The following is a 15,301-nucleotide window of genomic DNA, read 5'->3' on the forward strand; positions in this document are numbered from 1 at the left end:
ATTTATATCAGTATGGACTAGTAACAACTTATGTGTTACTATTTTGTTTTAATGGATCATTCCCCATCACTGTCATTCATTGTGATGCTTATATTGTCTCAGGTTTGGTCAGTGGGATCCCTTCAGGCTCTCCTTTGTCTTTTGACTTCTTTCTGTCATTCTTGGAGGGCTGCTTTACTTGTGACATGACCGTGTGTTCTAGGCTCATCTTGTACCATTGCTTTCTTGGTCCTCGAATAACCATTTCTCAGAGAAGTTTTGAATCCTTTTAGGTAAGAATGGTATTTAGAAACGAAGAGGATGTTAGGTGTGCTCACTGTTACTAGGATGTTGCTGTTTTCAGGCCCTCTCAGTGTGTATAGATGCAGAGATACACACACATTCACATCTATATCTTCTTTATGTTTTGAAGTAGATGAGGTCACATAGATGGTTTTGATAAGTATGTGGATATATGTACATACACATGTATCTGTACGTATTTCTGTGTCTATTTATGTATCCAGCCATAAACTCCTTGGAATTTCTTAGTAATTTCCCTAAACCTAATCCAACAACACAGAGTTCATTTTAATTTTCTTTCTGTTTTTATGACTCTCATGTGAGACAGTGAGAAACCTGACTTCTTTTATCCTCAATATATTTATTTGATTATTCTCTCTTTTATTAACAAGTCTTTTATTGCTGCCATCCCGTAATACAGAGGCCATCCTAACTTTGTTTAGGCTCAGACCTCACTCTGGGTTGCTGCTGATTCCCTGCATTGCTGCCTTTTTTCTTTTTAAACCATTTTGGGGATTTAATGCTCAGCTTCAGTCCACAGCTCCCCTCTTTCCCTTCCATGGTTGGTTTCCTCACTTTGCACAGGTTCTGACAACTCATTCTGACACTATTTCCACCCCTACCCCCAACACTTTGATGAGAACCACCCCTATTGGGGCTCTGATACTAGAGTTGGGCTGTCCTTTCCTTCACAGGATAGATGCTGCCATGCTTCACCCCACCTCAAGACTTAAGTATTCAAGGAGTATGGAAAGTATTCAAGGGAGTATAGAAGGAAGAATGAATTATTTAGATACAAATCTTTTTATCCAGTTAGGTTAATTTTAGAATATTCTGAGATATATGTCTAACTTTTCCCCCTCCCACATGGTTTAGTCAGCTTTTTCAACACTACGTTTTACACAGTGATTTGGAATACTGTTTGAATGATTATTAAATTCTTGGCTTTTCCTTACTTTTCTTGTACCCCTGATCTATCTTTGTAGTCTTATTCTAGTAGCACACTATTTTAATTTACTATGGCTTTAAATACATGTTATAGTACATGGTAGAACAAATATTACCATGCATATATTTTTTTAGATGAACATTAGGACTAACAATACTGATTTTAGGTTAGATGAACATTAGGACATTAGGTTAGATGAACATTTTAGGTTAGATGAACATAAGGACTAACAATACTAACAATAATGATTTTATTGGTGTTATAGTGAAACATTTTAGTGGAGGATTGATCTTTTTGCAATGTTGAATCTCCCCTTGCAGAAATATGGTGTCTCTCCCTGTCAAATACTTTTCCTTTTTGTAGTTTTCCTTATATGTAGTTGCTGCATACGTTTCTTGGATGTTTATGGTTGTTGGTCTATATGGTGGTGGTTTAGTTGCTAAGTCATGTCTAACTCTTTGTGACTGCATGATTTGTAGTATAGTAAACCTTAAAAACAATAATATCTGGTTCATGAATATTTAGTATGGTTAATAGGGGACATGTAATTCTGAAATGATAGGAACAATTGGAAAATGGTTTGTAGAGTTTGGAAGACAGCAGTCTTTATTTTTTTGGCCGTGCTACATGTCTCGTGGGATCTTAGTTCCCCATCCAGGGGCTCAGCTCGTGCTGTAGCAGCGAAGTGCCAAATCCTAACCTCTGGACTGCCGGGGAACTCCCTTGGAAGTTACCAGTCCTTAATGGGTGGTGGTAAAGGATAATGTAGAGATTATTTGTAAGTGTATTGGCCTCTTAAAATGGACCTGCTTTGCATGTGCTAGATCCTGAGAGTTGTGTAGAAGAGAGAGTTTATTTCCATGTGACACTCAGACAGTCACATAACTACAATGTACGAAAATAATATGATAGTTTACAAATAATGGAACAGCTAAATGAGGTATTATAGAACATAATGAAAGGAGGTATTATTTTTGTCTAAGGAACTGAGTAAGACATACAAAGATATTATAAGGGCTATGCACAATAATAGGGAATTTGACCTTGGAAGAAAGAATCAAATAATAATTTTAGAGAAAGTAACATAAACTAGAGTAATAGGTGCAAAGAGAGGATGCTAATAATAAATAGTTCAGAGAATTTACCTTAATCAGTGCAAAGAATAATAAATAATCCTGGAACATTGTGAAATTTAGAAGGGAAATAAAAGGAAGATTTCTAGACTTACCTGTGTAGTATATCCACTTGCACACGATTCACCGTGTCGACTTATGTTGCTAAATTTTCCACACGTCAATAAAATAGAGAGGCCAGTTTCTTCTGAACCATTTGTCATCAGATTCTTGTTATTTTTTGACCTCTCATATTTTCTTGTATCAGTTCCTCATTTCACTGACACATTTTGTTAAAAAATAAATGGCATGTTACCTTTAATTACCTTTCAGTAATTTTTAAGAAATGGGAAGATTGGGGCAGCATAGGGATTTGGGACCTTTTTTGGGTGAGACTTGTGTTCTTTAGAGTCAGAGAAGCTTTTTAGTTTAGAAAGCTGCAATTTCCATAGAGAGTAGTTGGCAGATGATATGTATATCTGAATTTATTCTCTTGAATAGTTTATTGAATGGCTATGAAGGAATGAGCGTTTGTTTATTAGTTTAGGAAGGATCATAATAGACCAACCAAACAAACCAAAACTACCATAAAACGTGGTGTCATTGAATTACAGGAAGATAACAGAGGTGGAGAAGGCAATGGCACCCCACTCCAGTACTCGCCTGGAAAATCCCATGGATGGAGGAGACCATGGGGTCGCTAAGAGTCGGACACGACTGAGCGACTTCACTTTCACTTTTCACTTTCATGCATTGGAGAAGGAAGTGGCAACCCACTCCAGTGTTCTTGCCTGGAGAATCCCAGGGGTGGGGGAGCCTGATGGGCTGCCGTCTGTGGGGTCGCACAGAGTCGGACACGACTGAGCGACTTCGCAGCAGCAGCAGCAACAGTAGAGGAAAACTTAGAAATCGTGACCCTGCTTCCGTTTTTCTTTTCTCCAAAGGATTAGTGGTAGGTAGCTGTTTTTTATTTTGTATTGGGGTATAGCCAGTTAACAGTGTTGTGATATTTTCAGGTGAACAAACGAAGGGACTCAGCCATACGTATGTGGATAGCTATTAAGAGAAGTGTTTGTTTTGTTTTTCTTGAAGTATGGTTGATTTACAAAGTTGTATTAGTTTCAGGTGTTCAGAAAAGTGAGTCAGTTCTATCTATATAACACATAAATATGTATATATATATACTTTTTCAGATTCTTTTATATTGTAGGTTATTGTTATTAAAGATATGAATATAGTTCCCTGTGCTGTATAATAAGGCCTTGTTGTTTACCTGTTTTATGTATAGTAGTATGTATATGTTACTCTCAGATTCCAAATTTATCCCACCATTCCCCTTGGGCAACCATAGATTTGTTTTCTGTGTCTGTGAATCTGTTTCTCTCTCTCTTTTTTTTTTGTTTCTCTTTTTAAATAAGTTCATTTGTTTTTTTTTTTTTTAGATTCCACATGTAAGTGATACATTTGTTTTTTTATGGCTTATTCCACTTAGCATGATAATATCTAGGTCCATTCATGTTGTTCTAGATGGTGTTATTTCATTCTTTTTATGACTGATATTCTGTTGTGTACACACACACACACACCCACACACACACACCCACACCATGTGTTTTTTAATCTGTTTATCTGTTGATGGACATTTAGGTTGCTTCCATGTCTTGGCTGTTGTAAATAGTGCTGCTTAGAACATAGGGGATCATGTATCTTTTCATATGATAGCTCTATCTTTAGGTTTTTTTTTAACCTCCATAATGTTTTCCATAGTGGCTACCTCAGTTCATGTTTGCACCAACATTAAGTACCCTATCTCTCGTATGCAGGCTGCGTTGTGACTTGCTCTGGCTAATAAAATGCAGTGGCAGTGACACTGTGTGGCCTCTCTGGCCTGGTGATCTGTTTCCTGTGCCCGCTGGGGTGTCCTCCCTGTTCCTGTTCCTCCAACGATATGTGATGTTTAGGTTGAGGGCTGGGGTATTGGGTGATTCTGTGCCACAGAGGTTGGTTTCTTCCTTTTGCCGCACTTTTGTGATAACGACCCCCTGCCACCTCCGTCAATGCTACATTGCTGTTGTTTATGATTTGATGTTCTGGACTTCTGATTTCTTTGTTGTTTTGGTCCAGACTCATGACGGGGCTTCTGTATACCTGGACCTCAGGGTTTTACCATTTTATTGCCTCCTCCCGTTGGCTGACTTTGCTTTACATCTCTAGAAAGACTTGTGAGGAAGCTTCCTGCCTCTCCTAAAATGCGAGAAGATCTCTGATGATGTTGTTAACAGAGCCTGGGGTCAGGAACTTTTCTTGCGCCTTGTTCATGGGTAAACACTTTTTCTTCTCTGTCTTCCTAACCATCACACTCATGCCCTGAGTGCGACAGGGTTTGCTGCCAATCCCCCAGATGCTCAGGGGTTTTGAAAGGAGTGTCTGGTCAAGAGGTGGGATTTCATGTCTTTTCCCCAGTGGCACCTAATCCTGTCCTTCATGCCTGCACAACCAAGAGAGATTCTTTGTGGTGGTTTTGCCTCCTTGCTTCCAGTTTCCCCTCAGAGCTTCTTGTGAGTCTTCATGGAGTAGAGCCTGTTGAGTGGGTGTTAACTCCTATCTGTGGTTCCACTGGTTCTGTACTATTGCAGTAACCCATAATCAGCCTTTTTAGCAGTTTGTTAAAATTTTAGCTGATTTCTTGGCTGCACCTCTTCCTCCACATCTTCCGTTGCTGCATTATTATTGAATAGTCTCTGAATGTCTTGTGGTTTTCAGGTGGCTTGGGAGAGGGTGTCCCCTTCCAGGCTAATTGGTTGCCTTTGCAACTGCAAATCTTTCATAGTTTCAAGAAAAGTTGTGATTTTTAAAAAAATTTTAAATGGCTTTTTGTTAATAGATTTGGAGTGATGTTCTCTCAGCTCTCTACTTTTTAGGTAGAGTTGGAATCTGGCCTTAAATCCTTTTGATATATGAACATTGTTTCTGTTACTCAAAATGTTAGGTCAAACTATGACTTTTTCCCCTACTTAAAATGAAAACTTTTAGGCTGTGAGTTTGCCTCTGATTATAACTTTATTCACATACTTGATATTTTATTTAGATGTATTTTTGTTGTTTGGGATTATTTTCTCAATTGTTTAGTTTATAATTTTTCTTCTCAATCCAACAGCTATTTAATGAGAAAATAAAAACTTTCAAATAACTTTTTTCATACTTTATGTGTTTTGGAAGCTCTTGATCATTGCATATACATATGCTTATAATTGTTACATCCTTTTTATTATTACAGAATCTCTCAAAGACTGTTTTTTATCTGATATAATGAACCTCTCTTCACCTGCCTTGTGTATGGTTGCCTTTTGCATGGTATATCTTTTTTTCATCCTTTTACTTTTAACTTTCTTGTGTCTTCAAACCTAAAGTATGCATCCTATAAGCAGCATATAGAACTTTTTTTTAAATCTAGTCTATCAATCTCTGTCTTTATCAGTCTCTTCATATTCAGTGCTGTTAATATGGTTGGATTTACATCTTCCATTGTACTTTTAAATTATATTTTCTTGGATTATTTTCTTAGTGGTTGCTCTTGGGTTTATAATATTCATCTTAATTCATAGAATCTGCTTAACCTCCAGTAAGATATAAAAAGTTCATGGCATTTATTTTATTTCTTTCCTCCCCACTTTTATGTTATTACTATTATAGATATTTTGTCTCTATATAATAGTACAAGCCCCAAAATAGTTTAAATTATTGCTCTATATAATCTTACATATTTTAAAGAAACTAAGAGAAAGTGAAAAGTGAAAGTGAAGTTGCTCAGTCGTGTCTGATTCTTTGCGACCCTGTGGACTGTAGCCTACCAGGCTCCTCTGTCCATGGGATTCTCCAGGCAAGAATACTGGAGTGGGTTACCATTTCCTTCTCCAGGGGATCTTCCCAACCCTGGGATCGAACCTGGGTCTCCCGTATTGGAGGCAGATGCTTTTAACCCTGAGACACCAGGGAAGCCCCAAACTAAGAGAAGACTCCCACAAACTAAACTAAGAGAAGACGCACACAAATATATTTATAGAGTGTGTTTTTCTGTTTACCATTTTTGTTTCTGTTCATTTCTTCCTATGGGTTCTAGTTACCATCTGATGGTATTTCCTTACTCTAGAATAGCTTTTTCCCCATTCTCTTTCATTGTGTTGTCATTGTTACATATATTACGTTTCTATATGTTACAGTCCCAACAGTACAATTTATGGACATTGTTTTAGGTAATTGCTTTTCAAATTAACAGAGTGAGAAAGAAATATCTGTGTTTTTCTTAAAAGGTAAGACTCACTTTATGGATGGCTCTGAAAGCTCCGCAGTGTCACTGCAGTCTCCATTCCTTCACAGTCCATATTCATTCCTGCAGGTGCTTGCCTTCTACATTGTAATGGTCCACAGCTGCCTCTGTGAATGACCTTGTGCCATTTTGAAACATCAGTGATGTAAAAATGTGTTGAGTCCTTAATGAGCTTCAGTCCCCAGAGTTTTCTTTTGCTGTTTTTCGTTAAGTTCCTATGTATAGAGTGATAAACTGTGCCCTGGAACAGAGAAACTTGATTGAGAAAAGGAGAGTTTGACCCGGTGGAAAATCTGGATATGTTCATTATCCACAAACAATGGATTTCATTGGTTAAAAAAAAAAAAGTACTGTCTTTATCATTTCCTACAGAACTGTCTTTGTCAGAGTTCTTTCTGTGTGTTTTTAAATTGGTCTATATGTGTGTTTTTAAAAATTTCAGCTTTATTGAGGTGTAAGTGATCGGAGTTCTTTGTTTTTATATGTGCATTGCAGTGGTTGTCTAGTGTCACTTGATTTTAGCTTAAGGAATTTCTTTTTGTAATTCTTGTTAGTCAGATTTGGAGAAACAAAGTATCTGTTTTTTGGGGTCTGAGAATATTATTGTTATTTTATCTTTATTTCTGCAATATAGCTTTTTCTGAATGTAGGATTCTTGTTCTTTGAGCATTTTAAATGTTATTCTACTGCTTTCTGTCTCCCATTTTATTTCTAATAAGACCTCAGGTTTCCTTGTGTATGATGAGTCAAAAGTTTCTTATTTTTGCCTTTCATTAATTAGAATATGGATCTGTTTGTGTTTATCCTATATGGAGTTTGCAGAGCTTTTTGGATGTGTTGGTTATTGTTTTTCATCAAATTTGGGAAGTTTTCAGCTATTATTTCTTCAGATACAGTGTATGTCCCTTTCTCTTCTCTCATAATTTTCTCCTTAACCATTTGTTAATGCAGTTAATGGTGTAGCATATTTCTCTGAAACTGTTTTTTAGGTGGTATTATTGAAAACATCTGTTTTTTTAGATTGTATAATCTGTTGATCTGTTTTTAAAGTTATTGATTCTTCCCCTACTGCCAACTCAAATCTACTGTTCAGTGCTTTTAGTGAGTTTTAAACTCGAGAATTCTATTGGTGGTTGGTCTTTGTCGCCTAGGTCCAACATTTTGACTCCCCTTAAAGGCAGGTACCAGTGCCTGCTTTTTTTCCCCTGTGACTGAGTCATATTTTTTCTTTTCGTGTCTTATAATTTTTTGTTAAAAATTAAGCATGTTATGTAATGTAGCCACTCTAGAGAATGATTCTTTCTCCCTGTGGAGACAGAACCTCTGCACTAGTGCTTTCTCTGGAGCTGGGGGTGGAGACAGCACCCTGCTTCTGCTGGACAGACACTTGTCCTCTGACAGGTCCTGGCAGGAGGGGAGGGTATACATAGCCCAGCTTGTCCCTCCTAGCATGTAGCTTCCATTCTGCGAGCAAGCTGATAGAACACTGGGGATCTTGGCCTGTTGTTAGGGTTGGGAGTCTGTGAGTAGGAGCTATCAGGATGAATAGTGGTACGAGAGTCACTGGAGACCTGACCCTCCCTGGATAAAACTCTAGTCTTGGGGAGAGGGGGAGCCCTCACCTTCTTGACAGCACTACCCGGAAAGGAACTGCCATCACATGGAGCTGTGGGGGTGAGGGTGGTAATGGGGACACATCGTGGCTCAAGTGCCACAGATGCTCACTGTTATTTAGTAGATTGTCTTGGATAAAATAGTCTCTTTGCTGCATGCCATTAGGACAGTTTTCAGAGACTTTAAGTTGACATACAGTATTATATATGTACAGATATACAGTATAGTGGCATAATTTTTAGAGGTTATATTCCATTATAGTTATTATAAAATATTAGTTATCATCCCTGTGTTGTAGTGTATATCCTTGTAGCTTATTCTAGATGGCACAATGGTAAAGCATCTGCCTGCCAGTACAGGAGACGTGAGAGATGTAGATTAGATACCTGGGTCGGGAAGATGCCTTGGAGTAGGAAATGGCAACCCACTCTATTATTCTTGCCTGGAAAATTCCATGGAAAGAGGAGCCTGGTGGGCTACAATCCATGTGGTTGTAAAGAGTCGGACATGACTGAGCACACACACAGTCGGGAGCAGCTTATTCTATACAGAGACTTCAAGTGGTTCTTTTTCACCTATGAAGTATTTAATTCACTGAGGAGAGGATTCCTGGACCTCTTAACTCTGCTATTCCATATATCTGGAAGGCCTAACTCCTTAAAAGTGAAATCTGTTATAATGTTTAGTTTTATTGAATGGTCAAATGATGGTGTCTTTGCACTGTCAATTGTTTTGGAAGTTACTGAGATATTCTTTGAGGTCTGTTTGCATATTGCCCCTGAATATTTTAAAATATTACTGTTTCAACCTGCTTTGTACTTTTCTTTTAAAAATTTAATTTATCATTTATAGGCTAAAATATGTATGTTAAATTATTCCATTATAATTGTTTGATACTGCCTTCTGGTAATGTGAACAGTTAGAGATGCTCTTATGATTGTTACTGTGTCTAGGTTAGTTTTGTTGTAATTTGGGTTTTTCTTTTTTAGACATACAAAGTAATTGTTGTAATTCAGTTCAGTCTCTATCTTTCAGCAGAGAAGTTGAAATTCATTTACCTACTTGTCTAAATATTAGGCTTTTGGAAACTGTGTTCTTGTAAATATTATTGAATGGTGTAATTTGGCACCACAGTGCATTGTGGGAGAAACTTCTCCAAGTTAAAAAATAGATGTGATCCTATTGATGTTGGCTATGTTATACCTTATTCAGATTGGTTTATTTTTAGAATTGCATCATCTGATTATATGTAGTTAGGCATTAATTTTTTGTATACTTACAGTCAGTTGATAATTTTATTTATTATATACTTGAAGATTGCCATTTTTGTAATTTAGCCTTTCATTATCAGCTATTTTCACCTGAGAAAAAGGGCCAGGGAGATGTCAAAGCTGCTGGGAGTGTTCATTGGCCAGTAGCTCTTGGGGGCACCTCTGATCTTTTAAAAGCGTTTCCTCCCAGACCTAGTGTGTCAGGTTAGCAGGGCTGATTGATAGCTCATGTGGAAGGGATTTTTGTGAACAGTTGGAATGACCTAAACTTTGCTCATTCATTAAGGACTGTCCTTCACCCATTGAGTCCCAGCTCCCTTTATCCAACTCCTTTCTGTATGCTCACTTCCAGCAGAAAAGAAAGACAAACCTCATTTTACATTTTTGTTACAGGAATCAGTTAAATAGTGGACAGGAGATTTTAATACCGAGGTGGCGTAAGCTATATTCTTCACCCTGGCCTCAGTGCCTGTAAGGATTCCTCCTGTCTTGTGGGATTTTTGAGTCTAGGAAACTGTGCCTTGTGAAATCCTACGAGGACTATTTATATCTGTATTGATGTTTTCATATTTGTATTGCTTGTAAAATAGATATAAATAGAAAAAAATAGATTTATATTTTGGAGTAGATTAGTTAGTAAACCTGATTTTGAGCTGTGAAGATAACTATAAAATCCATATCTGTATAAAGCACTTGTAAGGTTTTTATTTATTTATTTATTTTTTTCCTTTACCCTAAGACTTGCTACATTTGTGATGAACAAGGAAGAGAAAGCAAAGCAGCCACTGGTGCTTGCATGACATGTAATAAACATGGATGTCGACAGGCTTTCCATGTGACATGGTAAGTATGTTTGTTTTTTTTTTTTGGTAAGTATGTTTTTGTCATTTTACAGAACTGAAATTGGAAATACCTTGTAAGTTAAAGACGTAGGTACCCAAATATTACTTAAACTAAATTTTGTTGGTATAGTTTGTATGTTTATATTTACTTACTGTAATAAAAATAATTCTAATAATTGAGTGTATTTACCAGAGTGAATTTCCAGTAAGTAACCCTGGTTCTAGTGTCTTATTCAGTTTTATTTTGCCCAAGATATTTCTGTTGTTTACCTACCCTTTGATTTGTTATTAAGATTACAAGAGCTGATGTAGATAAACTTAGTGCAGTGCCTGAAATACTAGTAAGGATTTAGTGAATGGTAGTGTTTTTTTCACTGCCTGTATTTCAAGAGGGGAAAAAAAGCAATCACCATCATTCTCTATATAATAGTGGCTATTCCTTATAAAGTTTCTTAAATTTTTAAATGACCTTCTATTTTTATTTTGTTCATGCTTTTATTTTTATCCATGTACATATTCATTGTATAATTTTAATAGCAGTTTAAATGAAACATTGTTTTCTGATAATTTCTTTCACAAAAAAATTTTGATGAGATGATATAGATACAGTCCATAGCAGCATGGAAATGACTACATTATATCCTATCAGATATTGGTATTTAATTAACATTTCACAGATTTTCAGACACTTTGTTTCCAAACTGTTTTGTTAATGTGTGCTACTGTAAGGAACATTTTGTGCATTTAACAAACACAAATTTAACTTCCTTAGAATACTAGTTAATGATAATAAGTGTCATGTATTGAGTATTTGGGTTTCCCTGGTGGCCCAGGCGGCAAAGAATTCTGCCTGCAGTGCAGGAGACCTGGGTTTGATCCCTGGGTTGGGAAGATACTCTGGAGAAGGAAATGGCAACCCACTCTAGTATTCTGCCTGGAGAATTCCATGGACAGTGGAGCCTGGCAGGTACAGTCCATGGGGTCACAAAGAGTTGGGCATGACTGAGTGGCTAATACACATTGAGTATTTACTATGAAATGGGCAGTTCTTTGTTTTTTAAATAAAAATATTTATTTATTTGACTGCACCTGGTGTTAGTTGCAACATACAGAATCTTTAGTTGTGACCTGGAAACACTTAGTTGTGGCATGTGGGTTCTAGGTCTAGTTCTCTAATCAGGGACATAGAGCATAGACTGGTGGTTGCTAAGGAGGCGGGGAGTAGGATGGGAGAGGGCAGGATTGAGAGTTTGGGACTAGTAGTTGTAGATGCAGACTAATAAATATGGGCTGGATAAACAACAAGGTCCTACTGTTAGAGCACGGGGAACTGCATTCAGTATCCTGTGATAAACTATAGTGGAAAAGAATATGAAAAAGAGTGTGTGTGTGTATATGTATGTATAACTGAGTCACTTTGATGTAGTAATTATCTACAGCAGTAGTTAACACAACATTGTAATGCACCTGCTGCTGCTGCTGCTAAGTTGCTTCAGTTGTCCGACTCTGTGTGACCCCATAGACAGCAGCTCAACAGGCTCCCCTGTCCCTGGGATTCTCCAGGCAAGAACACTGGAGTGGGTTGCCATTTCTTTCTCCAGTGCATGAAAGTGAAGTCGCTCAGTCATGTCCGACTCTTAAGCGACCCCATGGACTGTAGCCTACCAGGCTCCTCTTGTCTGTCCATGGGATTCTCCAGGCAAGAATACTGCAGTGGGTTGCCATTGCCTACTCCAGTAATTCAACTATACCTCAGTAAAAAATAAATTTTAAAAATTTCCTTAATATTGTACTTAATTTTCCAAAGATGAAGACCTTATTTGGCTGTGAGATACATACTAGTACTATAATTTTGGAATGTTGAAAGTGGAAGGTCAAATTGACAAAATGGTTATAAACATTAACACTTCATTAAAAAAAATATTATCATAACTTTAGGTTTTAATTTCATTTCTTCCCTTGTTTTTGACTAGAAAAACACAGCTTCTGTTTTTCTTACCTATTCTACTATGTTATGACTTGAAGCATTTTACTTCTAACAATATAATCGGCGTTCATGGGTGAATACCATCACATGTCATGTAAGCCCTTTAGATACCTGGCCTTTTCTAATTGTACCTGTGATACAGATTGAAAAGTCAAATGAAGTGTTAAGTTTGGGGTGGTAAGGATATCTTTCAAGAAATTTAATGTCTATTTGGTGACTTAAAGCATGCAAAAATCTCTATCCTTATTAGAGATGGATAAAAAGTTTTATTTTAAACCATGTATATAGCCTTAAAAATATAGCAATCAAAAGATGGGGTGGAATGTTCTTAGTCTCAACTAGAATAAAGCCTTTTATTTTCCCCTTTTCTTTTACGAGATACCTGTGTGCTTGGAATTGAATTTTAAGTGTTACGTTTATATATCCACATCCACATATACATAAATACACACACATGAGGTGTTTTATGCACACACACATGTGTATACTGTGGTTTAAACCTTGTTGATGTCCTCGGCTTTTCTTTTCAGTGCTCAGTTTGCCGGACTGCTTTGTGAAGAGGAAGGTAACGGTGCAGATAATGTCCAATATTGTGGCTACTGTAAATACCATTTTAGTAAGCTGGTAAGAATCTGTCTTGAATTTAATTTACAATTATAATAATTAGCTTTGAATTGAGTCTTAAGGCATCCCTTTTTTGGGGGTTGCTTTTGCTCAGATTGAGTTTTCTTAGTGTGTTTGTTGGGAATTAAAAGCTGTGTAGTTTTAGAAGATTTTGCTTTGCTTGAGTTCATTTACAAAGGTGACTGTTCTAAAATACACTAGTTTAGAATATATATTAATAGTTAATAGTAACTGTTGGTATACATTTAGTAGAAAATAAAAATGTGTAAAGAGCTCTTTATAATTTACCACTGTTTTCAGTTAACTTAATTTTTGACATTTGATTATGTAATTTGTGATTCCCTGTCACTTTGTTTCACATCTTTTTGCTTTATTACTATTACTGGTTTTATTACTTGTTTTCATTTTTATTTGCTTGGAGGATAGTAACACTGAAACAAGGTTCTTTTGTAGCTTCATCATTAAAGGTCTTGAGAAAGAAATATTTAAAGACAACTTTGGGAATATTTTAGATTTGATTAGTCTTTACTGTTCCATAGTAGCATGGATAAGTTAGTACTATTTGATTAATCATTGTATATTTTGTGTCTGTGTTCCTTTGAAGGATCAGTATTTCTTTAATTCCCCATTGTGTGTTTCTCAGTCTTTAGTTGATACCATATTTGTATAGTGAAAGTTGAAGGCTTCTTTGTTTTTCTTTAATGTCTTCTTGTTATTTTTTATTGTTCCTTTTCTTCTGTTGAATAGGGCTGTTTTTTTTTTTTTAGAAAAGGAACTCTTTTTTCATGAAATGAGCAGCTTATGACTCCAGTATTCTGGCTTTTGCATATAAAGTATTGAGAGTGTATATATATTATTTGATATTGAAGATACCAAATAACATATACTTACTGATTTATTTTTTTAATGACTGCCAAAGAATATCAGAGTCTTCTAGGAGAAATTTTGAGATAGTAAAATTGAAAATTTACTTTAGGATACTAAAAGCATATTGGAATCTTCATTTTCTAAATCAGAGATGATATAGATAAAATATAGAAATAATGAAAATGGGATTTGGAATTTGTGCAAATAGAATTTTTTCATTGTTAGTTATTAATGTGCTGTTATCCTCTTTGGTGACTGGGGAAAAGTCTGTTTAATAATTTAATTAGATTGTATGAGCTCTGTGTTTGCAAGGAATTTGATCATCTTTTATAGTCATTTTTATCTAGTTTAAACTAATTAGTTATGGTACCACCAAGTTTTAACACCTGAACTAACTCTCACTGTCATACTTTATTATGAATCTGTGTAAGTCTTTTAAACAGAAATGTGTGTTACTTTTAGTATTGCTTTGAAAAATGTATGAGTCTAATGGTGACATTTCCTTTTTTTTTTTTCTCTATATGAACTGCAGAGACAAATTTTTAGAAAATAGTATGCCTTAATACTGAAAGTGTGAGATTAAAAGGCTTCTTACTTTTCCTACTGGCATAAAGTAACTCTTAAAAATTTTTCTTCTGGTCTTGGCATCCTTCTTCAATATGGTATTCTCTACTTTTTGTTGAAATGTCTTTTATATTTTAAAGCAGACATTGAAAACTATAGTTGATCTCGGTAATGAGGTGGTTTTGTAATAAAGTGACAAATAAGCCACTGCTTATTTGAAAATATTGTCTGTTTTCACACATTTTAATAAATGTACAAAAATATGGCATTAATGTTAGATTTAGGCTATTCTTTTATAATGAAATACATAATATATGGATGGTGTCTGAATTGGATTATGTAGTTTGAAATAGCCTTTTTTTTCCTTCAGTAGACATTTTAAAATATTTCACACTTGAATTGGTTTTAACCTAACAAGATTTAAAACTTTATATACATATACCTATATGTATATATATTTTCTCTTTTAGAAAAAGAGCAAACGGGGAACTAATAGGTCATATGATCAAAGTTTAAGTGATTCTTCCTCTCACTCTCAGGATAAACATCATGAGAAAGAGAAAAAAGTAAGTGGATTTGTTGTTGCTAAATAAGTAGCACATCTACTTAATAGATTTTTTTCTTTTTTTGATAAGTTCTTGATAGCTGAATGAAACATTGAAGTACTGAAAATTTTTAACTGCGTATTAAGTCAAAAAGTAGGTTTAAAATAGTATTCCATATTTGTGAATATGGTCATGCCCATTTCAACTGAAAATTTGAAATATTAAAAACTTGATTGAAGGCATGAAAGCAATTTCTTACATGTGTTACTCTGGTTATCTATTGAAATCTTTGATTCACTTTAGTAATAATGGTTTAT

General features: G+C 35.7%; 1 protein-coding gene across 8 annotated transcripts in view; it reads left to right on the plus strand.

The window, feature by feature from the left end:
• Positions 1-15,301, plus strand: part of MLLT10 (MLLT10 histone lysine methyltransferase DOT1L cofactor) — a 224,178-nt gene that overhangs the window by 72,718 nt on the left and 136,159 nt on the right. For all 8 annotated transcript variants that reach the window (XR_006271725.1, XR_006271726.1, XM_043480223.1 and 5 more), the window contains exons 6-8: positions 10,295-10,398; positions 12,915-13,008; positions 14,910-15,005. Coding sequence is in view for 6 of the 8 variants with exons in the window: in XM_043480223.1 (XP_043336158.1) it covers positions 10,295-10,398; positions 12,915-13,008; positions 14,910-15,005 (294 nt within the window). In the remaining 2 variants the exon portion in view is untranslated. The remainder of the gene's footprint in view (positions 1-10,294; positions 10,399-12,914; positions 13,009-14,909; positions 15,006-15,301) is intronic.

This window comes from Cervus canadensis, chromosome 10 (genome assembly GCF_019320065.1).
Source record: "Cervus canadensis isolate Bull #8, Minnesota chromosome 10, ASM1932006v1, whole genome shotgun sequence".
Classification (NCBI taxonomy): Eukaryota; Metazoa; Chordata; class Mammalia; order Artiodactyla; family Cervidae; genus Cervus; species Cervus canadensis.